The sequence below is a fragment of the Vigna unguiculata genome, chromosome 11 (assembly GCF_004118075.2).
Source record: "Vigna unguiculata cultivar IT97K-499-35 chromosome 11, ASM411807v1, whole genome shotgun sequence".
Taxonomy (NCBI): Eukaryota; Viridiplantae; Streptophyta; class Magnoliopsida; order Fabales; family Fabaceae; genus Vigna; species Vigna unguiculata.
In genome coordinates, this window is record NC_040289.1 from 5,298,800 (window position 1) to 5,326,169 (window position 27,370).

The following is a 27,370-nucleotide window of genomic DNA, read 5'->3' on the forward strand; positions in this document are numbered from 1 at the left end:
ATTAACTCGTACACCAATATTATATATACGTAATGAAAAATGATTTTTTGACTACTAAATTTAGATAACTTTCTCTTATAACCTTAGCTATTATTGGTTTCTATTTTTTCGTTCTCAATATTTCAAAATCACTTAAGAAATGAGACTTCATATTATAAAAGAAAGTTGTGAAAATTTAATAGAAAATTTCAATTGACTCTTTATACGTAATTAATTAACATCCACCTTCATCACGTAATAAAGATCCTTTTGAATAATGTCTCCCAAAATAGTGGGGTTGTATGTTTAACTTTTTCCAAAAGACAGCTTGTCCTCAATAACTACCCTATATTATACAAAACCAAAAGCTTAATTGAAGCTTAAAATTTCAGCAACTGAATCATTCTATCACAGAAATCATGGCTTGCAGTGAACATAGAAAACTTCATATGTTGCCAATTCTGACCTACTTCTTGTTCTTGTGGTGGATTACCTGTGTTCATGTTGAAGCCACCAGTAATATTTTGAAGCCAGGTGATACCTTGAATGCCACAGAAGGAGCCAAATTGTGTTCAGAAAAGGGTACATATTGCATGTACTTTGGCACAACATATGATGATGAGAATGTTGCAAACTTATATATATATGCTCAAAAGGATGAGTGGGCTGTGTGGACTGCTAACAGAGACCAACCTGTTGACACAAATTCTGCAGTTCTAGCATTGAATCATTCTGGGGTACTCAAAATAGAATCTGCATCTCTGAAGAAACCAATTATTCTGTATTCTCCTCCTCAACCTATCAACAACACTGTGGCCATGTTGTTGGACACAGGCAACTTTGTGCTTCAGCAACTTCACCCCAATGGGTCTAAAATGGGTGTGTTGTGGGAAAGTTTTGATTTTCCCACTGATACTTTGCTGCCAGGGATGAAGTTAGGTGTGAACCTTAAAACTGGTCGGAAATGGTCACTGGTTTCATGGTTGAGTAAGCATCTTCCCACTCCTGGTTCATTCAGCCTTGAATGGGAGCACAAAACAAAGCAGTTGATGATCAAGAAAGAACAAAAGCTTTACTGGGCTGCTGGTGAAAACGAGTTGCAGAACATCATGGGGGAGGCTTATGACAACATCGTGTTTGTCTCAAATGAAAATGAAGCTTACATCACACTGAAAAGTTCTGATGAAGATCTTACAAAATGGACACTGTTGTCCACTGGACAGTTGATAAACAGGAATGGAGGTGATGTTGCAAGGGCTGATCTGTGTTATGGATACAACACAGATGGAGGGTGCAGAAGATGGGAGGATCTACCCTATTGCAGAGATTCTGGTGATGCATTTGAACTGAAGCAAGGTTATGCCAATCTTGACTTGGACTTGAAAAGACATGAAGAAAATTCAAGTTATGGTGTAAATGATTGCCAAGCTATTTGCTGGAGCACCTGCAGCTGTGTTGCATTCACTCATCTTTATGATAATGAAACTGGTTGCACCTTCTTTCTCTGGAATTCAACCAAGGGTACCAATATTGCAAGCGAGGGTGACAAGTTTTACATGCTAGTAAAGACCAACCATAACAAGAGTAAGTTTATACCGAGTTAAGATTCTGATTTTTTTTTCATGTCGAAATAAACATTCATTATGTATACTTTGAAGACATAACTGAAGGATAATATTAAAAAATTGAACAGAGAATCGAAATTCTTCTATCTATTATCACTATAATTTGACAACAAATTCGTCTATCTATTATCACTATAATTTGACAACTTTACTATATAGCTAAATTTTATTCGAAATAAATAAGTATTTCTGAAGATGTTTTCTTTGACCATATATACCGAAATTTGATCCATGTGTATATATGACTTATTTTTTATTTTCTAATCGCTGTAAAATTTATACTTTTCCCTACTTTTTTTTAAACCTAAAAGCTACTAAAGTTAAAGTTTATTTTTGATAGCTTTACTTTAAAAAGTCTTTTAAAACTAAAAGTTTGATTTCTGTTTCCCTCGTGGAATAGTTTTGGATGGGAGGAATAATTAAAGTGTTTATGTGAGCTTTTAGAATTTAGTTATAGTACTCTATTATTAAATATAAAATTGTACAAGCCAAATGTCTTTATATTTCTGAAAACAGAAACATATTTAAGCTAGTTATATCTACTGTTTTTATATACAAAATATGGATTTCTATTTTACTTTTATTAGCTTGAATTTTGCCTATTTTCTCATAACTATATATATATATATATATATATATATATATATATATATATATATATATATATATCTTATCTTTAGGAATGTCTTCTTTTGTTGGGTAAACTTCATTTATTCTAGTCTTGTTATAGTTAGGTTTATATTTCTTGGTTTCAATATATTTCTTGTAAGTGTTGTTTCTGAAGTCAATTGTTGTTTCTTGATTTTTATCACTTTTCTTATCAGCACAAAAAAAATGGATATGGCCAATTGTTGCGATAGGAGCTACTATACTCGTAATCTGCCTTTGCCTTCTGTGTTGTAGAGTGTTAAGGAAAAGAAAACATGACCTTGAAGGTATGCATCAATGTTGTTTTTTATAATCTACATTTCTTAAGTGTTTTACTTCATGATTTTTATCACTGGTCCTTGATTATGGTTTTTATCTGTGATACATTGTCATTTAAATAGAGCTGAAAACAAAAAGAATGGGGATTGAAAATGAGGATCTTGAAGCTTCCAGCACCTCTTCTTGTGCAGAAAAACTAGAAGTTGTTTTAAAGGAGGAACATGACTTGAAAGTTTTTAAGTATGCATCAATAATGGAGGCCACAAATGACTTTTCATCTGAAAACAAGTTAGGACAAGGTGGTTTTGGACCTGTTTACAAGGTAACCTTTTTGTTCTTTATAGTTTAGAAGGTCACATGAAACTGTTAAAATATAGCATTTAATGTTTTCTTTAGAGGATTGATAATTTCTGTGGTTTTTCTCCAGGGAATTCTATCTACAATGCAAGAAGTTGCTGTGAAGAAACTTTCAAAATCTTCTAGACAAGGTCTAGTGGAATTCAAAAATGAATTAACAGTCATATCTAAACTTCAACACACAAATTTGGTTCAGCTACTCGGTTACTGCATTCACGAAGAAGAGAGGATTTTGATATATGAATACATGCCTAACAAAAGCTTGGACTGCATTTTATTTGGTAAGAAATTTAAGATCATAGAGTGTTGGATATGCACATGAAAAAAAAAATGAAAACTATTCTTTGGTAAAAGATTCCTAAAGTCGACTTTTTCAGTCATTTATTCTGAAACCCTTTATGATATATTCTCTTCTGATAAGAAATCCTTTATTTTCAGCTTAAAAAATTCATTATCAGACCAATAATTGAGTTTCTTATGTTAATTAAGAACTGCTAATTAACTTTTGAACTTGATGTTTCTCACAAACTATGATGGCTAAGTTACAACAGTTTTTCTATCATGAAATGACAAGGATATATATTCATGTTTCATTGTGGAAGATTCTGCACAAAATCAGCTGCTAGATTGGAATAAGCGTTTCAGTGTAATAGAAGGAATTGCTCAAGGATTACTATACCTTCACAAATACTCAAGACACAGAATCATTCACAGAGACTTGAAGGCTAGCAACATACTCCTTGATGAGAATATGAACCCCAAAATTTCTGATTTCGGCATAGCAAAAATGTTCACACAGCAGGATTCTGAATCAAACACAACCAGGATTGTAGGCACTTAGTGAGTGAACCAAGTTCGTTTATCATAGTTGTTGCATAAACTTAAGTTGTTTTGTAACATGTTTTTTTTTTTTTACTTTTTGTAGTGGTTACATGTCTCCTGAATATGCCATGGAAGGGGTTTTCTCAACAAAATCTGATGTGTATAGCTTTGGAGTGTTGCTCTTTGAAATTGTTAGTGGCAAAAGAAACAATAGCTTCTACACTGAAGAAAGACAACTGAATCTAGTAGGACATGTACGATAAGTACTTCACTTTAATGTTTCATCACACATTATAGTACTGTTATTATTATTGGTAATTTAACTTGAAAAAATAACCACTTTTCTAGACATGGGAGCTATGGAAAGAAGGTGAGGTTCTTAAGTTGGTGGATCCATCACTGAATGATTCATTTTCAGAAGATGAAGTGGTGAGATGTGTGCATGCTGGTCTGTTATGTGTGGAAGAAAATGCAGATGATCGCCCTTCTATCTCCAACGTTGTATCTATGTTAACCAACAAAACTAAAGTGACTACTGTGCCTAAAAAACCAGCATATTATGTTAGAACAAAAGTTCTTGGGGAAGAAACATCCACTAAAGAATTTGGTTTAGATTTTTCACACGAGAATTCTCTTAATGTTTGTTCAATTTGATGGCAAAAAGTTACCATTTTAGAGTATTAATTACTTGTGAAGTTGTTGTTATTTCATTATGACAGATATGGTTGGTTGCTATATATTGGTTGCTGCATATACACCACCCTTTGTATCAATATACTGTTGAATATAGAGTTGATTCATAGTATTACTGCTTTGTCATTTGCCTTAATAGCTTTTGTTCTCAAGTTTTTTCTTTTAGCATTGAACCTTAATATCTGTATTCTATTTAATGACACTTTAGTTTGCTTTACACGTTGTTATATATTCAATTTCAATACTCTTGAATACAATACAAATATCCATATGAGGTATTCAAAGCCTTTAGAATGTTACGAAAATTCAATACTACATACTGATAGAAAAATATGTGTAATTAATATAGAACAAAAAATGGTTTATGATGAAAATAATAACAGAAAGGAGATAAAATTGATGTTGTCCACATTTTGATATGATTAAATCCTATCTACAATTAATTTTTTAGAAGAAAATGGTAGAAATAATCCCAAATTAAAATGGAATTTGATATGAGGTATCAATATAACGAGTATAAAAAATGTGAAAATAAAATTTGGATGTAGACATTGAGCAAACCTTTTTTTCTCATTTGAGATTCAGTATAATCATTTGTATTAAATTTTGAATTGTTCAACGAACTCAGTTTAGAAAAATTATTTTTGATAATTTGTTAATATGTGTATATCGTAAATCTATGCATAAATTTGATAAAATGTTGGTTGGAACCTTTATGTGTTGTTCTCTAAAGACATACTTGAGTGTGTCCATATATGACCACTTTCATCTATGAGTTACTTTATAATCATACAAGACATGACAAATGACAATTTGATTGTGACATTTAGACTATCAGTCTTCAAGTGTAAACGGATGGATGGTAATAGAGTGAGGATGGATAAGTTCAGGTTTATTACGGTAGCTTAGGCAAGATAAACATTCCATGCAAATGATCCATATAATAAGAAATGGCCTGTTGTACCGGAAGAAAGAAGCATGCATGAAACTCAAGATGACGATTCTCAAAATATACTTGTGACAATGTCTTTCTCTTAAGAACAATTCAAGTGAATGTCGATCACATAATTGACGACAACAAAAGCTTAATGGTGCACCTAACCTATTATCGAGAGGTGGGCACATGTTGATGGAGAAACATCATAGGAAGTCTCAAGCAAAGGCGGGTGGAGTCTTCTTAGCTTGTATCTCCACCTCTTTGGTACAAGATATGGAATGTTGCTTTGCCAAGTATAAAGGTTCAATTCGCAGGAAAGACTTTAGGTACGTTTGTGGCTTGGCTTAAACATCTGATTTTATACTTTGCACAATTGCAATCATAGGTATTACGTTGTATTCTTTAGTAATTTTTGTTACCATTTATAAATGGATGGACCGAAGTTTTATATATCTTTATTCTTGTTCTCCTTATCCTTATGATAAGACACTAATTTAAATAAATATAAATATTAAAAATAATTTAAATTATGATCCTTTAAACTGTAATCTTATTTATTTTAGTTGATGTTTACGAAGCTTATTTGTATATTATTTTTTAAATTAATCATTTATGTGATACTAAAGTCCTTTAAATTGATATTAATATCATTTACTCTAATATTTAGAAACTATATTTATGTTTATGTTTTTTTTTTCTATTTTTAATCGTCCACTGTAAACCATCAAATTCTCTTTTTGGTGAGGAAGCTTAATTCCGTGGGGCTTGTACAATCTGCTGAACAAATACTATTAATTATTTTTGCATTGCTTCTCTCAATCTACTCTACGCTTTCCAATTTGCTTAGTGGAATACTGAAAAAATGTTTTTGGTTTACTCCATTCCCTAAGTGATATAGATTTTGTTTTTGATTCTCAACAAATTTTGGTCCCCGGTAGGAAATAAAGTTCTTGTTTCAATCTCCACTGTTCATTTATTAAGTGAGTGTGTCAATGGTTAAATATGATTGATTCATATATTGTCCTTGCATAAGAGTTTTATATACCTTACATATTCATCTCAACTTCCTTACTTAACAACACTCAAAATATTCTCTCATTTATTGAACCACATAATTTTCAAGTGAAATAGTTCGATATCATTTTTTGTTTAATTTGTTTTAAAGAAACCTTGATTTGTTATATTTTTTTAAAATAGTTAAACAAAGTTATTTTAAATTTCAAACTACCCTTAAACACAATAGTGTAAAAGTCAATAATATTTTGACACCAAAAAAGTTTTTACTCCTGAAATTATAAAGGTCGGTGAAATGTAGGGATGATAACAGGTTGGGTCAGACACAAATAGTTTTTATCCGCTACATGACTTGCAACAGGAGATTCAACACGTTATTCGCGATTATTTTGGCCTTTTGACTTTGGTTTTACACTCGAGACATATGTTGGCGAGGTAAAAAAGGATATATTTATGCCTCGGTTATGAACCGAGGCATATGCGAGGGTTACTACCTCGGTTCTAGAGGGAACAGAGGCCTAATGTCCATCACAAATTTAAAAAAAGTACTTTCTGACTCAATAACAACATGACACGTAGCCATGATCCTTGTACACACACCCGCACCAACCATAGTGTGCCACATCATCATCTTCAACCTTCTCCCAAATCAGAAACCCTAACCACCCTTCAAACCCTAAATGTCACCAGTGTGTCGTCACCACCATCTTCGACCACCGCATCACACTGGAAGAACTTCGCGACACCTTCATTCATCTCGCCGGCGACACAGAACAACCGCTCTTCACCACCATATCTAAACGGAAAACGTGAAACCACCCACGACTGAACCAATGTGAGCCAAATCGCAACTTTGACACACACATCGACGTTCGAAACCCACAAGAGGGTTTTACGATTAGAAAAAGGAGAAGAACATTCCTACAAGTGGGATTGAACGATGACAATGGAAGCGACTTCACAACCTCGACGACGACAACAATGGAGGAGGCACGCGTGACGGAGGAGACCCGCTCGACGACAGACTGGTAGTGGAGAGACGAAACTGCAGTTACGTGGAAGAAGGAACCTCTACATTCTACAACAATGGCGTTCTGAAAAGGAAGAAAAAAAAATGGCCGCTACTTCACGCGATTTCTTTTAAACCTTAAGAAGGCTTATTGCCTCGGTTGATTTTAAACCGAGACATAAACATCTATCTGTCTCGGTTAGATGTGACCCGAGGCATATTCCACTTGAAAAGCAATCAAATATGCCTCGGTTAAAATAGACCCGAGGCATAAACATCTATCTGCCTCAGTTAGATATATGACCTGAGGCATAAAAGTTTGCCACCAGTTTAAAAATATCAAAGCAGCGGCAAAAATAAAAGTTTTAGGAGGTTTATGCCTCGATTCTAAGTATAACCAAAGCATAAAAGTTCGAAAAAATTATAAAAGTGCCACCGCGTCTTCATATGCTTCGTTTGCAAGTGAGCTGAGACATATAGGACACTATAAAAAACCCATTACGCACTAGTGTAAGTTTTATACAACATGTGAGTACCCATTGATACAAATTGATATTTAAAAAAAAAATTATAATATTTTAAAATAAAATATAAATCAAATTAAAAAAATATAAAATATAATGTTAAATTAAATACAAATTAAATTTTAATTTAAATTTCATTTAACATAATAAATTATAAATTAAATTTTAATTTTAACATTTTACATTAAATAAATATCTGTGTGTATAGATAGTATGATACTCTGAGTATGATATTATCTTTTAGCTATTATTTGCCGATTATCGTTTACATGAATATTGAAATGTTTAGAACGAAGGAGTTTCCACATTCTTAGTAATACTGTTGTTTATTCTGATCTACTCTAAAACATAATGCATAAGTTCCGAATGTACTTGAAATTGAAGCTAGTTAACGTGCACCACTCGTTACTCCTAAATGATAAACGATAGGTCCCTTCTTAGATCCCGTGATTGTAAATCTTGCAGTCTGAAGTTTTAGAACTCGAAGATGGTCAGTTGTAAACGTCAACATTTGCTTTGCTTGATCTTTTAGAAGATAAACAAATGAAGGTAGACACGTATTAGTTCTCCTTACCCGAAATTTTAAGGGTTGAAATTAAAACCTTTTAATCTTCACTTTGAGGTCTAAACCCCTTCCAACAAGTTTCTCTCCAAAAATGCTTCAAAAATACTCACTGATCTCCTTAAATTTCATTCTCTAAATCAGTGAAAAGCTTTGGATTTGACACAAGTTAATTTCTCTTACCTAAAAATTTAAAGGTCGAAAATAAAACCTTTTAACCTTCACTTTGAACTCTAAATCCCTTCTCATGAGTTCCTCTCAAAAAAATGTTACAAAAATAATCACGGCTCTCCTTAACTTTCACTCTCTAAATCACCGAAAAGTTATGGAATTGATTTCCCTAACCCTAACTCTATTTTTAGTGAAACTATTAGCCCAAAAATCCAGTTATCTCCTACATAAATGATTTAGATATATTATCATATTTAGGAAATCTAATTCAGTTTTAATACCTTCTTATAACTACTTTATTTTTAGAGAATCAGTTTAATATCTTCTCGATAAATATTCAAGGAATTTTTATCTCAGAAAATAAAATAAGTCCTTTAAATTAATAAATCATAATATCTCTTATCATAATATTTTAAATATTTTATTATCACTCATTAATATGTAACCATATCTAAGAATATATTAGATTATCAAGGTTCTCAACTTCGTCAAGGTTGTCGACTTTTCCAATGATCTCGATATAGATGTCAAAGTAAGTCAACCCGACTCACACGAGCCGGGTTAAAAATGAGTGAGTTCAACCTGACTCACTTTTTGGTAGCAAAAAATTTTACAATCCGGCTCAACCCTCCACGGGTTAGTTTACCAACCCACATAAAAAAGAAAAATTATTATTTATTTACTTATTTTTATGTATTCAAATATTTAAATAATTTTTAAAGCAACCCATGAGATGAAAATCAAATCACAGTAAAATCAAGAATTAATGTCTTCATCGTGCTCACCACCAATATATGATGAATTGTTTTCAAAAAATTGTCTATTGTAACACCCCAAATGTTTGAATATCATGAAAAGTTATAAAATGAGCACTATTAGCGGAAACAATTATCAATAAAATGAACTTAAGAAAAAAATTCATAATTTAATCTATGAAAAAATACGTAGTTCAAACATCCATTGTCTAAAATTTTTAAATAACAACGACACTAAAAATAAATTACACTGTCTTTAATATGTAATTAACAACTAAAAAAAATGAACATAAATCCCGAGTTCACCCCTTTCTCACGTTAGTCTACTCCATGTCAGAATCATCTGCAATATCACCTGTTTCCGTATAACACACATCATACGATCATCGCACAAACACAAACAACACACAAAACAAACAAATAGGAATAAGCTAACAATAAATAATGATACATAAACAAAATTTAACAAAGACCTTGCAAATGATAACACATCCAACTAAAATACTTAATTATTGTAATCACACTCACACTGAGTTATACCACATAATTCACTATATCGACTTTAACTTTTATATTACAACCAAAAGAAATATAAACTCATATTTATATTATCATTAAATTGAAATCGCCGTGCAAATAAATATTCATGTACCATGCTTAATTCTTATATAAATACTTTAAAAAAAAATTTAGAACCATCACCAAACCGCATATGGATGCACCAAAAAGAAAAAGAGAATCTGGCCATAAATCTCAAACGTGGATTGCACCAAAGACGTGAAGAAGGAAAACAAAAGGCATGAATACTTGAAGTATATATGTGTATTTGTGGCCCACATATTCAAAATTAGATCACTTGGCCATGCATAAAAGTTACGTCAGAACAAATCAAAACAAAGTTATTAAATGCCATAGAAACAAAGAACCCAAAGCTATTGAAATAAAAGTTTAGATATGTGGGTCGCATGGCCTCCTTACAAACACCTACCACATGATGTGAAAGGAAGAAAAGGAAAGGCATCCCTCCAAAATCATGCAATGCTACGTAAAAGTTACCAAGGCTTAACATTTACTAAAAGTGGTAAACATGTACTTTTTGGATGCACCACCATGGGTCCTATAAGGAAAGAAAAAAATGAGGTATAAGTTTATTTTCATTTTAGCTCACGTGACTCAAAGGAGGGGACATGGGTGGTATGGCTTCTCTTATGTTCACTACCACAAATGAACAAACTAAAAGGCTGCCATAAACCATGCAAATGTCATTGTCGAAGTCGGAAACATCCATCCACGTTTCATAAGTCACTAGACCCGCAAGACCAATGACAACCCTCACCATCCTTCACAAGAGTAATAAGAAATTATGAAGGGTTAAGCTTAAAGAGATAGAAAGAGGCAACCACCATGCAGAACCTACAGTGACAAGCCACAAGTGCAAACTCGTATGCACTGCAAACGTAAACAGAATATGGAAGCCTAATTCCCAGGGACTTGGACAATCTGCTGAATATGAAAAAATATTGTTAATTCTTTTTCATTGCTTCCTCTCAATCTACTTTGAACTTTCCACTTGGCTTAGGGGAATGCTGGAAAGTTGCTTTTTTACTTTTGTTTACTCCATTATTCTCAACAAATTTTGGTCCCCTATAGTAAAGAAAGTTCTTGTTTCGTTATCCACTGTTCATCTGTTAAGTTAGTGTGTGAATTTAAATATGATTGATACATATATTATCCTTGCATAAGAGTTTATACCTTACATATTCATCTCAACTTCCTTATTGAACAACACTCAAAATATTCTCTCATTTAACCCAAATAAGTTTTTAAGAGAAAAAGTTCTATACCACTTTTTATTTAATTTGTTCTATATAAACCTTGGTTTATTATAAATTTTTAAAGTAGTTAAACAAAGTAATTTTCAATTTTAAACTAACCTTTAAAAATACTGTAAAAGTTACCGAATTTACGACAATATTTTTGACACTAAAATAAGAGTATGTGAAGGTTGTCGTAGTGTTTAGAATGATAATTTTTTTGACGTGTCAAACCATTTTCTAATAGATACCAAATTAGAAATATGTGAAATAATATAAAAAACTTAATACTAATATGATGCATTTGTATTAAAATTTTAAACAGAAATGACTAAAAACGTACTTGACCGTACTCTTATTTATTTTGGATCTACCCTAAAACATAGTGCAAAAAGTTACTGAATGTACTTGAAATTGAAGCTAGTTAACGTGCACCACTCGTTGCTCCTAAATGATAAACGATGGTACCTTCCAACATCCGGGGATACTAAACTATCCAGTCTGAACTTTCAGTATGCGAAGATGGTGAGTTTTAAACCTCAATATTTTGTGCTTGCTTTGAGCTTCTGGTTGTGGATCACTTGTATCCACGTTACCTCTGAAAAGAACAGTTTGAAGCCTGGAGAAAGACTGAAGTCCACCACCCTGTTAAGTTCTGAAAACGGTTATTATGTCATTCAGTTTAAAAAAATTAGTAACCGTTATTACTTGCTCATATGTGGCCCCAAAAAGGAGAATTGGGAAGTGTGGATTGGTAATAGAAATCAACCTGTTGACACGCATGCAAGGCTGTTGCTAAGCCACTCCGGTGTGCTGAAAATAGAATCCAAACATGTTGAACCCATCATCCTTTATTCTTCACCACAACCTTCCGAAAACACTGTGGCCACCTTGTTGGACACAGGCAACTTTGTGCTGCAACAACTTCACCCCAATGGAACAAACACTACGCTGTGGCAAAGTTTTGATTACCCTACTAATACTTTGCTCCCTGGGATGAAGTTAGGTGTGAATCACAAGAGTGGTCATAAATGGTCACTAGTTTCGTGGTTGACTACTGAAGAACCAAGTGTTGGGGCATTTGAACTTGAATGGGAACCCACTAAAAGGGAATTGATGATCAAGCGAAGAGGGAAATTGTGTTGGGCGAATGGGAAACTGGGAAACAGTGGATTCATGCACGACACACATTACGTGATTGTCTCAAATGAAAATGAAAGCTACTTCTCAATCACGACTTTCAGTGAAGAGCTTACAATATGGGCGCTTTTAGAAACTGGGCAGCTGATAAATCGGAATGGTGTTGATAATAATGTTGCGAGGGCTGATCTGTGTTATGGCTACAACAAAGATGAAGGGTGCCAACGATGGGAGGAGATACCCTTATGTAGGCATCGTGGTGATGTATTTGACAGCAGGGTAGGGTACCCCAATGAAAACATGGCAACCCATCTAGCAAATTCGAGTTATGGCCTAAGTGATTGTCAGGATATGTGCTGGAGAAACTGCACTTGTTTTGGATTCACATACTTTGATGATGATGATGGAACTGGTTGTGTGTTCTTTCAGTGGAACTCTACGAAAGGTACTAATGTTGCAAGTGGGGGAAATAAGTTTTTCGTACTTGCAAACAAATCCCATAACAAAGGTGTGTTTACCTTACAGAATTTCAGAACTTCCTTGTACTTCCCTTTTAATTTAGTTTATAACTTTTAAAGTATCATAAAAGTTACTAATATTTAACTTTAGCTTGTGTTTGTAAATGCCGAATGCTTCATGCAGGTAAAAAAATGTGGATATGGATAACTGTTGTATCAGTAGTAGCTGCTCTGTTATTAATCTGTGCAATTGCTCTTGCCATAAAGAAAAGAAAACGTCTGTTTGAAGGTTAGTTATAAAACGAAAAGGTGTGGAGAATCATAATAATAATGCAGATTTAGCAGCACCAAATAGATTCGATGATGTCAAAGGCTTTGACGAAGAATTCAAGATGATACAAAATCTAAAAGTGTTTCACTATACATTAGTATTGGCGGCAACAGACGATTTTTCTCCTGAAAACAAATTAGGACAAGGTGGATTTGGACCTGTTTATAAGGTGATATGAAACCAAGTATTAATTTTGTGATATTAATTAAGAAGTTTCTTTATTAAAGGTCCAGTAATATTTTTCGTTGGTATTTTAGGGAATCCTTCCTTCTGGGCAAGAAGTTGCAATAAAAAGACTTTCAAAAACATCAAGACAAGGAATTGTGGAATTCAAAAATGAAGTGTTCCTTATATGTGAACTTCAGCACACGAATCTTGTACAACTACTTGGATACTGTATTCATGAAGAGGAAAGGATTCTAATTTATGAGTTCATGTCAAACAAAAGCTTGGACTACTACCTATTTGGTGAGAATTATTTCTCAACTTAATTTTGCAATATGCTTCATGCGATGGGAAATTTAGGAAAGTCCTTTTGCTTTGTTACCTTTGTCTGTAGTATATATTCTCAGAATATTTATGATTCCTTTCCTTGAGAAGATTGTGACAGAGGCAAGGTTTTGGACTGGAAGAAGCGCTTCAATATAATAGGAGGAATCTCTCAAGGATTACTCTATCTTCATAAGTACTCGAGACTAAAAGTAATTCATAGAGACTTGAAAGCTAGTAACATACTTCTTGATGAGAATATGAATCCAAAAATTTCTGATTTTGGATTGGCAAGAATGTTTACACAGGAAGAATCCATGACAAATACTAGTAGGATTGTTGGAACCTAGTAAGCTCTCAAAACTATTTCTTTCCAACACAAAAATATGTACATAAAGTTTGCTTTTGTCATATTATGAATTACTTTTTCTTGTAGTGGTTACATGTCTCCTGAATATGCCATGGAAGGAATTTTTTCTACAAAATCTGATGTCTACAGCTTTGGAGTTTTGCTGCTTGAAATCGTTAGTGGGAGAAGAAACACTAGCTTCTATGATGATGATCACCCTCTTAATCTAATAGGACATGTACGTGAAATAACTATAAAAGTGTTCCTTTTTCTTGTATATTATTCTTCTTTGTCTAATTTGTCTAAAATATTGATAGGCATGGGAGTTATGGAAAGAAGGTGCACTTCTCCGGTTAGTGGATCCATCATTGAGTGAGTCATTTGATCTTGACGAAGTGAAAAGATATTCATGTGGGTCTCTTATGTGTCGCACAATATGCAAATGATCGACCAACAATGTCTAATGTTATATCAATGTTAACAAAAGAATGTTCAATAGTTAACTTGCCTCAAAGACCTGCTTTCTATTGTGAAAGAGATTACTCTTATAAGAAAGTGTCTTCTGAGGAGTTAAATACTGACTCTATGGAAGAAATTACTGCTTCCTCTTGAGTGTAGATCGAGATTCCTGTTTTTGTATATATTTTTCTTGTACAGATTCATCTCCCATATTTGGTTAGGTTTTTTATACAGGGTTTAATTTCAATTTTACTTCTCTAGTTATTGCAACTATAGTTTTAGTGTACTCAAGTTTCAATTATACTAATTGGATTCAAGTCCTCCACCTATCACAAATATGTGAATAGATTGTAATTGTGTCAATTAGGTCATGCATATAAAGCAATTTTGAAATTTGAATTGAAATTTAATTACTTTATATTAACTTATGAGAGTGTATGAGTAAACAATCATGCAATTGCAATAATGGAGGTATTGTAATAATTAAGGATTTAGACGAGAGCAATTGCAACAATGAAGGGATATGCAATAATTGAAGGATTTGGACGAGAGTGTGTAGGTCAACAATCATACAATTACAAAAGTTAGACATGTGAATTTTGGCCCAGCTCATGGGGTTTGGCCGTGACTCATGCGTTGGTGTCAAAAAAAGTCTATAAGACCAAAAAACCCATATAAGAAAAAGTTCATAAAATCAATATGCAACCAAAATTTATAGGAGTTAGGGTCAACATATGGACTTAGATCAAGTTAGGTTAAGCCTACACCATTTGAGGTTGGTCGAAAGAGGAGCCAAGTTAGGTCTAGTCCAAGTCAGGTCGAGACAGATAAGGTCTAGGCTCGACTTAACTCAGCCTGATCTATTTCAAGTTAGGCCGATCACAGGTTGGTACAAGTTAGGTCAAACTGTGTTTTGGTTGGGCCAAATCTAATTTATCTAATTTTGGGATGGTTAAGTTAGACTTAGGCATGCCTGACTTCTTTCGAGGAAAGTAGGGTTGAACTTATGTTCGTCAAGTCGGGTCATGCCTAGGTCAAGTTGAGTAAGACAAAGATAAGGTCTACTTGAATTGATCCTTAGTCAGTATGGACAGGGTTGGGTTAGTTCCAATCAAGTAGGTTGTGTTTGGTAAGGCTTGGGTTAGGTTAAGTTGAGTCTATGTTAGGGTAAGTTAATTTAAGCCTATATCAAGTCAAGCAAAGTTAAGCCCACGTCAGGCCAACTCAAGTCGAGCCCACCTCAGTCCAAGTCAAGTTAGATGCTCTTTAGACCAAGTCTAGTAAGGCCTGCATTGGGTCGAGTTAAATGGGCCCATGATAGAATTAGTCAAGTCAGATCCATGTTAAGGCGACTAAAGTTGGTTCCACTTTAGGCTGAGTCAAGTTGGGTCTATGCTAGCTAGAGTAATTTTAGGTCCACCTCGACCAGAGTTGAGTTAGGTTTGTTCCGGGCTAAGTCACTTTCGGGCCACCTTTAGCTTAGTTGAGTCCAACCTAGTCTATAACACCCTCATTGGATATTACTTAATAAAGAAAATTATAATTGAAAATAAATTCAAACATAAATATTATCCCCAAAAACGCGGGAAATTTTAAAACTTTATCCGCGTCTAAATCAAAACTCAATATCTCATAATTATTCTATTACAAGTAGAAATCCACACTTGAAAGAAATACAAATTGTTTAAAGTATGCTTTTTTAAAATCAACCCCAAGCTCTGGCCCTCACTCAGTCTGGATGCATCTCCAACATCACCAAAACCATCAACTGCTACCGTGTGACAAATCACATGATCATCACTAAACACAAATAGAAAGGGTGAGCTCAAACAGGAAAAAACATGCAAAATCAACAATAAAAACACCTCACCTAAAAGAATTTAACTTATCAAGATTCCATCTTTAACAACCCTCATACTATAAGGTACATAGGCAACCCTAACCTCATAACCTATATGAGATTAACACATCCTCAACCATGGTCTTACAAATTTCATATGCTTCCACAAACTTGCCTGCTCATGGTTCAACTCTACGAACCTCCTCGCTCGTAGTCCAACACGCGTGAACACATCTAGTTACGAACCTTCCCGCTCGCAACAACTTTAAGTGTGAGCACGGAATATACAGACCTCCCCGCTCATATCCCCACACAAGAGTACATTCAATACAAACCTCCCCATCCGTATTCATAACGCGTTTCTAGCTCCATTACGAACTTCCTCGCTCATAATCCATGCAAACATATCCCATATCAAAGACCCTCACAACTAGCCATTCAAAACACCACACACTACAAATTGCCATTGCACTATCGTCTGGCGTAGCCTAAGCACTACGAGGCAAAGTCGTACTACAGACCGTCTGACGGTCATTCAGCACCGCTAGGCGCCAGTTCTCTAGAGTCGCCCTCGGCTGGCAGTTCAGACTTACCGCCTAACGCCAACCACGACACAATTGCACAATATGCACATCCTTATACTAATCGGTGGTATGTTGATGTCAAATACATCAACTAGTCTCGTTCATTTTATGTATTTGTCACTGTTAAGAGACTTGTCTAATGTTTCAAACTTGAGTTGGGGAGCAGTAGTGTTGGCTTGTTTGTATCGTGCACTAGATCACAATACTAAGTTCACACAAGACAACATCAAGGGATGCATGTTACTACTACAGTGTTGGGCCTGGGAGAGATTCACATGTATCTATCCAGAAATTGAACTAGTCATGGATGACAACATTGAGGTTGGCTTAGTGTTCCCCTTAAGCGTAAGGTGGTGTCGACTTACGCATTCCATATTCCATGACCAAATAGTTGTGCTCGAGTTTCGGAAGAAAATTGATAAAATATAATCGAAACAAGTTCCTTATTACGTTTTGTGCCTATACATATTTGTACATATTAGCTTGGTATTTTCGTTTATTTAATATTTTGCTTAATTATTGCAGTTCCTATGGACACCTTATTTCCAACCAATGGTGAATCGCTTAATCATCATAAATGTTTATCAAATTATTCGAGCATTTGTTCCTCTAATTTGTTTTACGACTATGGAATTTTACCAAGTTGACCAGGTGGTCAGACAATTTGGTTGGCGACAGAGCATCCCACCAGACCCGATTAACCTAGATGAGGTTCACAGAATTGATCTCCGAGTAAGGGCGGATATTAATTGGAGACAATATCATCATCGATATATAACACTATGGAATAATCGTCACGATTCGTTTGTTCGAGGTGAACCATTTAGCAAGAGTGACCATCTGCGTCATAAATCATTGTACATGCAATGTTACATCACTCATACCATCCGATACATTTCGTTTGTTAACTAATTGTCCAATGATGAAGTGAGAATTCAATATTTTTTGTATTTGAAAATTCTAAATTTGTATTATTGATTTTGAAAGATGTGAATTAATTATTGTTCGTCTATCAGTATGACATGCCTGAACAATATCTTGAACTGCCTTCACATCACTAGCAACGTACTGATAGGACCTTTTTTTTACTTCCTTCAGTCACAAAATCAAACGCCTGGTTATGGAAATTGAGACCAGGGAATGCAACCTCCGTCATTGCTCATCAGGTTCTGACTTCGTATGGTCTTTTCCCACCACCGTCTACCTTTGACACGGGTCCATCCCATATGTATGGTAGTTCCTTCGTGCCATAATTTTCCAGCTTTGGTAGTGCTCCATCACAAATGTTTTGGACATCTACATGGACTCTACCATCAGTATACCGATGGCCTTCCTCTTCACAACAATATTATCAATCGGAAATGCCATTTCATGGATCTGATGAAGCTTCTCAATTCGTCAAAGTTAAAGAAACTGATGAGGAAAGTGAGTCTCCCCCTACTCCACCACAACTTGAAAGACGACCCCGACGACCAACACGAAGGCCAACTTGTGGCATAGGCGACCATCGTTGATGAATATAATTGTATAATAAAAAATTTAATTATGGGACCTTCATGTATTTTCATTTAATTCTATAAATTTTACCACTTCAATTATACGTATGCAATAATGGTTATAAATACCATGCACATGCCACTCTATCAATTACACAAATTGAACTCTAAAAAACTATCATTCGTTTCCATCTTCTTTGCCCATTCCAACATCATTTACAACCCATACATGGATAATTTTCCCAGTGAAATATTTGGCATCACCGAATCTCAAGATTTAACAAATTCTTACCTCGCGGCCTTATTTGCAAACGATGAAATGAAACTCTGTGATGATGGAGTGAAGTTCATATGTGATAGTCCTAAACTATTTCGTATTCCATACAACTGCAGATACAACGTGCTAAAACAAAAAGTCTGCGCAACTATTACTTGCCCCTTAAACACATCTATAAACAACATCTACTTCAAACGACCCCACCATCACTCCGAAGGACATACTATGTATGCGACATTTAAATTGAAGACCGATGAAGATGTTTTTCAAATGTTGCAATTTAAGTGTTCTTTCCCATTAAACACAATCATTGAGTTGTATGTGACGTTTACAAGATCTATTGAAGAAATTATTTCTCTTTTAATCCCAAACACCTCATCCTCATCCTCAAACTCCATCTCAATTTTACCAACAATTATTTATTATGGTGGACCTCTAAGAGACTCTGGGATCATAAAGAGTAGTTATGGTTTTGGTCTTGAATTCAATTTGGATGCTAGAAAACCTTATCAATCAGACAAGATTACACCTATAATCAATTATTACAAACCATAATAGAATTAGTGGAATGTAGTAACCGAAGAATAGTTAAACAAATTGACTATTGTCGACCTGCGATAATACGCAACAGACGCCTGGTGCATGATACTGCAGAAATCAAATGTGACTTTGACTTATCACAGATGATCAATCACTGGAATCATGTTAAAAGTCTAGACCGATCCGTTAAACCACACATTTCTTTCTAAATTGAGGTTTTCATCCAAACTAGAGATATTCGACCACTAACACCTTCTAAACAATATGAAGATATCAATTCTGAATGATATGTGGAAAAGCGCAGGAATACAAAATATAGATGGTTGCCCTAATTTATTTCCTTAATTGTATTCAGTCACTAAAATTTTGCTTATTTTGTTTCTTTATGATTTCAAGGGAGTGTAGTGTAATTTCACTATGTTTTGTAATTTGATATATGGAATTTGTTTAACCTTTCCAGTGTCGAAGTAAACAAAACGATATATGCAAAATAATTTACTATGTTTCATAAGTAACCAAATTATAAGCTGTCAAGAAAAATGACTTGTAATCGATTACCAAGTTCAGTAATCGACTAAGAAGTGCCTTTGCTGGCAAAAATTCACACTATAATCAATTATAGGATACTTGTAATCGATTAACAAGGGCATTTAGCAAATAATCTTACGCTGTAATCGATTACATGTACCATGTAATCGATTAATAGTGACATTTGCCATATTACATGTTTATGTAATCGTATACTATGTTTGTAATCGATTACAAAAACCCTATAATCGATTACCGAAACCCTGTAATCGATTATAGGTTGTCCTGCACTATAAAATGAACATTTTCTATCTCTTAACTGCGTGAAACCATTCTCTCCCAACTGCCTGCCGTTGTCCTGCACCTCCACATCCACGAATCAGCCTCAATTCTTAACCAAATTGCATCTCGTTCATTCTAAACTTCATAATTTTCAATTTTGAACATAACCCACAGATTGAATCATTCAAAAGCATCCAAATGGAAGAATCATCCAAAGGATGCAAGGCATTCATCCAAATTTTGCAACCGAGACATCATTGAACCACGATACCTAGATGTTGCCTTTTTCAATGGCAAGAACTTTGAGTTTTATGTTGTGTTGAACAATTTGGGTTTACTACCATTCCTTACTACTGTTGATGTTTATTATCTGAAATTAGTTTGTGTCTTTTATTCCAATTTGTGCATTACTGATAAAGGAGATATACATAGTGAAGTGAAGAATGTATCAATTCAAATAGATCCAAATTTCTTCTTTGGTATGACTAATTTGGGAAGTCACAATGTGTGCTTTGAGGGGAATATGGTAGATGAATGGAAAGTTGATTATTCAAGTCATGATGCCAAAAGAATAATATGTTGTGACAATGCAAATAGTCTGCTGCCCCGTTGTACTAATCTAGCACAGGCCACTGAGGAAGACATCATATTGATGTAAGCTCTCTTGACTGGAAGGGAGATCAATTAGGTTCATCTTGTTAGGAACTACATGAAACGGGTTTTACGGGACAATGCCCCTCTACCATATCCACACCTCATTACTAATATATTTGATCAATATGAGGTTCCTGTTGAAGATGAACATTATGAGAAACATGAATTACCAGATTGGTGCTAAAATCATTCATTCATTCATTTGGTTTTGTCAAAAACCAAAATTATGAATGGGTGCATAAGCGTTACATTGTTCATCAGCCTATTCATGACGAGCAGATATCGTCCCCACAACCTCACCCTGTTCAGGATCCTACCTCTATAATGTTCAATGATATTATGCATGAGATACGTAACCTCTATGCTTTTGTGGGTACCTGATTTGATGATATAGATGCACGGGTTGATCGACTCGAAAAAGACATGACATACGTGCATCGCCACTCCCCACCATCTTAAACCTACATTATGTTAATGTTAATTTTTTAGATTTTAATTACTTGTTTTCATCATGAACCTTGTAATTTGTTACATTACACTTTATTTACAACTTCATCCTTAATTTATTATCTCTGTTTTATTTAATTTTATTGCTTTTGATGTTAAATTTATTTCGTCACATTTAACCATACCACCTTTAGATTCAATTAAAATGCAATGGAGTAAAAATGTCAAAATTACGTATGTAATTGATTATATTAAGTGTAATTATACGAATCCAGAATTACGGGAATGCAACTTGTAATCGATTAGATGGTAATCGATTACAGGACAACAAAACGTGTACCCCCCATGATTTCATCTAAAAACCTTTTGAGCCCTGACGACTTTGGTAGGAAACGTCATCCCCTATACAATTTCTCAATTTGACTTGTTAACCCACTTCGCAGGGAAAACGTTCAAGAGAACACGATTTTTGTGTTAGGAAATCGTGTGACTGCACGTTTTACCAATCTCCATAATTTTAAAAAAACCTGCTTAATTTCGTAATTTCCGTTAATGATTTGCCCAGTAGAAAAAGCAAACAAAAATCACACTAATGAATCCAAAAAAAAAGACAGGAAAATGCATCAGAGAAAGGGAGAGATAGGATGGTTACTTGGAATCGAAACGCCCTTTCTCCGCTTGCTGACTCGTGCAATGGTGGGCGGAAAGAAGGGCGCGAACTCTAATCGTCGGCGAGCTGAGTGATTGCACGGAACAACTTCGCAGTGCAACGACGTGCAGGGGATGTTCCCGAGGATGAGCTTCACGACTCCTATTAACGTCGCCGGTGAGATCTTCGCTAGAATCTCGCCGGAGCCGAGAGGGATGCGCGCGATGATGGGAAGAAGATGGTGCTCCTTGTTAGTGGATTTATGTTTATTTGCATATTTACGTTTGTGAGTTATTTTATTTAAATAAACGGTCTTATGCTGACCGATTCTTTAGGGATTGAGGGAGCTATATATTAGCTACCCGATTTTTCAGAAAAGCTTCCCATGAGTTGCGGCAGAGTGGGGAAGCAGTTTTTTTTTATTTTATCTTCTGCAAAACTATTTAAATACTGTAATCCTCTAAAATAAACAACACAGAATTGAGATTACAAATTCAGAAAGCATTCTTACCTATATTCTGTGTTCACAATTTGGTATCAGAGCTCCTTCACAGGGGTCTGAACCAAGAAAGCTACCGTGAAAGATCGTGAGAGGGAGAGAGAGAAACACTAGAGAGTTCTGCTTTCTGAATTGGGGTTGGGAAGAGTGATACACTGTGAGTTTTGGGTATACCTGAAATGGCTGAACCAAGCAAATACGTTCAACCCGCCATTCCAAAGTTTGATGGTCACTATGACCATTGGGCAAAATTAATGGAGAATTTCCTGCGCTCTAAGGAGTATTGGAGTTTGGTGGAACACGGTATTGATGTTGTCCCAAACAAGGCAAGAGCATCAGAAGCAGAACTCCAACGGCTGGAAGAACAAAAACTCAAAGATTTGAAGGTGAAAAATTATCTCTATCAAGCAATTGATAGAGAAATTTTGGATACAATTCTAAATGATGAAACGTCCAAAAATATATGGGATTCCATGAAACAGAAATTTCAAGGGTCCACAAGGGTGAAACGTGCGCAATTGCAAGCCTTACGCAAAGAATTTGAGACACTGCAAATGAAGGAGAACGAAACAGTAAATTCCTACTTTGGCCGCACTTTAAAGATAGCCAAAAGTATGAAAGCAGTAGGAGAGAATATGCAAGAAAGTGTCATAACCGCTAAAATTTTACGGTCTATGACAACAAAATTCAACTATGTAGTATGCTCAATTGAAGAATCCAATAACTTGGACACCATGACTATAGATGAATTGCAAAGTAGTCTATTAGTTCATGAGTAGAGAATGACACACTCAGTGGAAGTCGAGCAAGTTATGCAAACTGTGTTTGATGGAAGAGGAAGAGGAAGAGGGAGAGCAAGAGGAGCCTTCCGAGGTAGAGGAAGGGGGAGGCAAACATTCAACAAGAATGAAGTTGAATGTTTCAAATGTCATAACTTGGACATTTTCAATATGAATGTCCTATGTGGGAGAAGAAAGCAAATTATGCAGAAATGGAGGAAGAACACGAGGAAGAAATTTTACTAATGGCTATCGCAGAAAGCAAAGAAGTAAAGAAGAATGAGTGGTTCTTAGACTCAGGGTGCAGCAACCACATGAGTGGCAACAAGGGGTGGTTTTCAGAATTAGATGAGAATTTTAGAGGCAAAGTAAAGCTGGGAAATGATACCCATATAGCTGTAATGGGGAAAGGAAGTATTCGGATGAAGGTGAATGGATTGATGCATATTGTCACACATGTGTACTATGTTCCTGAACTGAAAAATAACCTATTGAGTATAGGACAACTTCAGGAAAAAGGGCTGAGTATTAAAATTCAGAACAATACTTGCACTATTACACACCCTGAGAAAGGAGAAATATGTGAAGTTCAAATGAATGCTAGCAGGATGTTTGTACTGACAGCAGCCATGGGAATAGATACGTGTCTCCAGATGAATGTAGAAAACAACTCTCAATTGTGGCACAACAGGCTCGGACACCTAAGCTATGATGGCTTAAACACCCTTGCCTCTAAACAAATGGTGACAGGTTTGCCTCGAATTACAGTCCCTAAAAATATTTGCACACAATGTCTGGCAGGAAAACAACACAGGAACACTATGTCCAAGAAAGGAGTATGGAGAGCATCAAAAAAACTGCAGCTAATTCATGCAGATTTATGCGGGCCAATCAAACCAACATCAAGCAGCAATAAGAGATATTTTCTAAGTTTTATTGATGATTTATCAACAAAAACTTGGATATATTTCTTAAGTGAGAAGGCTGAAACATTTTCTTTGTTCAAAAGCTTCAAAGCATTAGTTGAAAATGAAGTTGGAGAAAGTATTATCTGTTTAAGAACAGATAGAGGAGGAGAATTTTCTTCAAAAGAATTTGACGATTTCTGCAGAAATCACGGAATAAGAAGGCAATTGACTGCTGCCTATACTCCGCAGCAGAACGGAGTTGCTGAGAGAAAGAATAGAACCATCATGAATATGGTTCGTTCTATGCTAATTGGAAGACAGGTTCCAAAAATCTTTTGGCCAGAAGCAACAAAATGGTGTGCACACATTCTGAATAGAAGCCCTACATCAGCCATCCAGGATAAGACCCCAGAGGAAGCATGGAGTGGAATAAAACCATCTGTTGATTATTTTCGTGTGTTCGGGTGTCTAGCTCATGTCCACACACCAGATCAGCAGCGGGTTAAACTTGATGACAAAAGCAAACCATGTGTTCTGTTTGGAGTCAGTGATGAATCCAAGGCATACAGACTCTTTGATCCAGTCAACAAGAAAATAATAATCAGCAAGGATGTTATATTTGAAGAAAATAAAAGTTGGAGGTGGGAGCAGAGTGGAGCAGAAAAACAGCAAGAAATTGCTGAAAGAGAAGATGACATTGATACACAATCTGAATCCGACAACGAGGAGCAGCAGCCAGAACCAAAAACTGTAGGAGCAACTATCAGAAACGAACCTCACACTCAAACATGTGAGGTCCCAACTGAAGGGAGGGCGAGAAGAAATAGAAGAAAACCTGTATGGATGGCAGACTATGAAGAAGGGGGAAGCATATATGATGACATCAATACTAATGCTATGCTAGTAGCAGAAACTGATCCAGTAACCTTTGAAGAGGCTGTTAAGAGCAAGAAGTGGCGAGAAGCAATGGTGAAAGAGATAGAGGCTATAGAGAAAAACCAAACTTGGGAATTAACTCATGCTCCCAAAGAAGTGAAGCCAATTGGAGTGAAGTGGATTTACAAAACCAAGGTCAAGGAGAACGGTGAGGTTGAAAAATTTAAAGCAAGGTTAGTTGCAAAAGGCTATGCACAACACTATGGAGTGGATTACACAGAAGTGTTTGCACCAGTTGCCAAATTAGACACTATTCGCATAATTCTATCTATGGCTGCACAAAATAGCTGGCTTATTTTTCAACTTGATGTGAAAAGCGCATTCCTCCATGGAGAACTAAAGGAGGAGATATATGTTCAACAACCAGCTGGATTCATAGAAAAGGGACAGGAAGAAAAGGTGTACAAATTAAAGAAGGCACTTTATGGGCTCAAACAAGCACCCAGAGCATGGTACAACAAAATAGAAGCATACTTCTTACATAATGGCTTTGAAAGATGTTTTTGCGAACATACTCTGTTCACAAAGTCAGCAAAGGAAGGTAAAATTCTTATTGTAAGTCTATATGTGGATGATTTAATTTACACTAGCAATGATAGAGGCATGTGTAATGAGTTTAAGAATTCTATGATATCGATGTTTGACATGACTGACTTGGGGAAGATGAGGTATTTTCTGGGAATTGAAGTTTTGCAGAGTACACATGGTATCTTCATATGTCAACGAAAATATGCCTAGGAAGTATTGGCTCGATTTAATATGATAGAGTGCAATGCAGTAAAGAATCCAATAGTTCCAGGAACCAAGTTATCCAAAATGGATACAGAAACTAAGGCAAATGCCACGCTCTTCAAACAAGCAGTTGGAAGTCTTATGTATCTGACTGCAACCAGACCTGATTTGATGTATGCGGTCAGTCTAATTAGCAGATTCATGGCTAATCCTTCAGAGACTCATTGGAATGCTATCAAACGAATCCTACGATATCTAAAGGGAACTACTGAGCTTGGAATATTCTACAAGAAAGGAGAAGATATAAAACTAGTGGCTTATACAGATAGTGATTATGCAGGTGATATAGACGATAGGAAGAGCACATCAGGATTCGTATTCTCCTTAGGAACAGGTGCAGTTTCATGGTCATCCAAAAAGCAGCCAATAGTGACGTTATCTACTACAGAGTCAGAATACATAGCTGCAACTTCATGTGCATGTCAATGCATCTGGATCATGAGAATTTTGGAGACCATTGGTTTTAAAGAACAGAAACTCATTCTAATTCTGTGTGACAGTAATTCAGCTATTAAGTTATCTGAAAATCCAGTATTTCATGGCAGAAGCAAACATATTGATGTTAGATTTCATTTCTTAAGAGATCTTGTCAGAGAAGGAAAAATCAAGTTGAGCCACTGCAGCACCCAAAATCAAATAGCTGACATAATGACTAAGCCACTCAAGCTGGAGCAATTTGTGAAGATCAGAAGTATGTTGGGCATGATTGAAGCATCAGAACTAAAGTTTAAAAGCTTAAAGCTTTAGTTTAAGGGAGGGATTGTTAGTGGATTTATGTTTATTTGCATATTTACGTTTGTGAGTTATTTTATTTAAATAAACGGTCTTATGCTGACCGATTCTTTAGGGATTGAGGGAGCTATATATTAGCTACCCGATTTTTCAGAAAAGCTTCCCATGAGTTGCGGCAGAGTGGGGAAGCAGTTTTTTTTTATTTTATCTTCTGCAAAACTATTTAAATACTGTAATCCTCTGAAATAAACAACACAGACTTGAGATTACAAATTCAGAAAGCATTCTTACCTATATTCTGTGTTCACACTCCTCTCGGGTGGATGCGGTACGGACTCCATCGTCGCCGTTGCTGGTCTCGTCGGGAACTCACCGGAATGGTGTGATTTTTGGAGAACGAGATGAGTGGTGATCGGAGAAAAGAAAATTTTAGGAAGGAGAAGGATGAAGCTGGTCGTGTACGGGATAAAAGTTAAGGATGAAGAAAAAATGTGATACGCATGTGTGGTGTTGAATCTGGTAGAAAAACAACCGTGTGTGGGTTGGCGTGTTGGGCTCAAGAAGGTGTGCAGAGGAAGAATAATGTTTGGTAGGGCAGCTTGAGGTTCTGTCTTGGTTGATGGGAGGAGATGGATGGGTTCAAAAATACTTGATGGTGATGCCATGTAAAACGGAAAAAGTTAAGAGATGGGTACTGTTGCCATCGAAAATTGGAGTAGTGTGAATCTTGAAACAGTATTAATGTTTGTTTGCAGGTGTTTGTCTAAGACGTGATGCGTGTTGTTAGATTTTTTTTTTTTTTTTTATTTCTTGAGAGAGAGAAAAAGGGGCCGTTGAGAAAAACATATTCCAATATTAATATTAATCTTTATACATGTTTGTTGTTTGATATTTTTATTTTACTATTATATTTTTCATTTTTGTTTTTGTTTTCTTTATTCATATATTATTAATATATTTTTCTAAAATATACTCTTTTTCATATTTTATGTTTAAATAAAGAATTGAATAC

At 35.3% G+C, this 27,370-nt stretch overlaps 1 protein-coding gene, 1 long non-coding RNA gene and 1 pseudogene across 2 annotated transcripts; 2 read left to right on the plus strand and 1 right to left on the minus strand.

The window, feature by feature from the left end:
- The first annotated feature begins 360 nt into the window (after positions 1 to 360).
- Positions 361 to 4,527, plus strand: LOC114169225 (G-type lectin S-receptor-like serine/threonine-protein kinase CES101). The gene is made up of 7 exons (XM_028054278.1): positions 361 to 1,563; positions 2,429 to 2,539; positions 2,654 to 2,853; positions 2,959 to 3,169; positions 3,491 to 3,728; positions 3,814 to 3,964; positions 4,059 to 4,527. Exons 1-7 carry the CDS (start codon positions 399 to 401, stop codon positions 4,362 to 4,364), a joined length of 2,382 nt encoding a protein of 793 aa, XP_027910079.1. The 5' UTR covers positions 361 to 398; the 3' UTR covers positions 4,365 to 4,527.
- A 7,020-nt stretch (positions 4,528 to 11,547) lies between these two features.
- LOC114170124 lies at positions 11,548 to 14,568 on the plus strand (annotated as a pseudogene).
- A 1,415-nt stretch (positions 14,569 to 15,983) lies between these two features.
- LOC114169239 lies at positions 15,984 to 27,174 on the minus strand. The gene is made up of 2 exons (XR_003600865.1): positions 26,650 to 27,174; positions 15,984 to 16,215 (listed from the first exon to the last, which is right to left on the minus strand). It is a non-coding gene; the product is annotated as an uncharacterized LOC114169239 (long non-coding RNA).
- Between the last annotated feature and the right edge of the window lie 196 nt (positions 27,175 to 27,370).

What these genes read in the sequence shown, in the direction of transcription:
- LOC114169225 (XM_028054278.1), top strand. Translation starts at nt 399, where the DNA reads ATGGCTTGCAGTGAACATAGAAAACTTCATATGTTGCCAATTCTGACC. An exon ending in AAAGACCAACCATAACAAGA is followed by an intron (nt 1,564 to 2,428) that starts GTAAGTTTATAC and finishes TTTTCTTATCAG; the next exon opens with CACAAAAAAAATGGATATGG. An exon ending in GTTTTGGACCTGTTTACAAG is followed by an intron (nt 2,854 to 2,958) that starts GTAACCTTTTTG and finishes GTTTTTCTCCAG; the next exon opens with GGAATTCTATCTACAATGCA.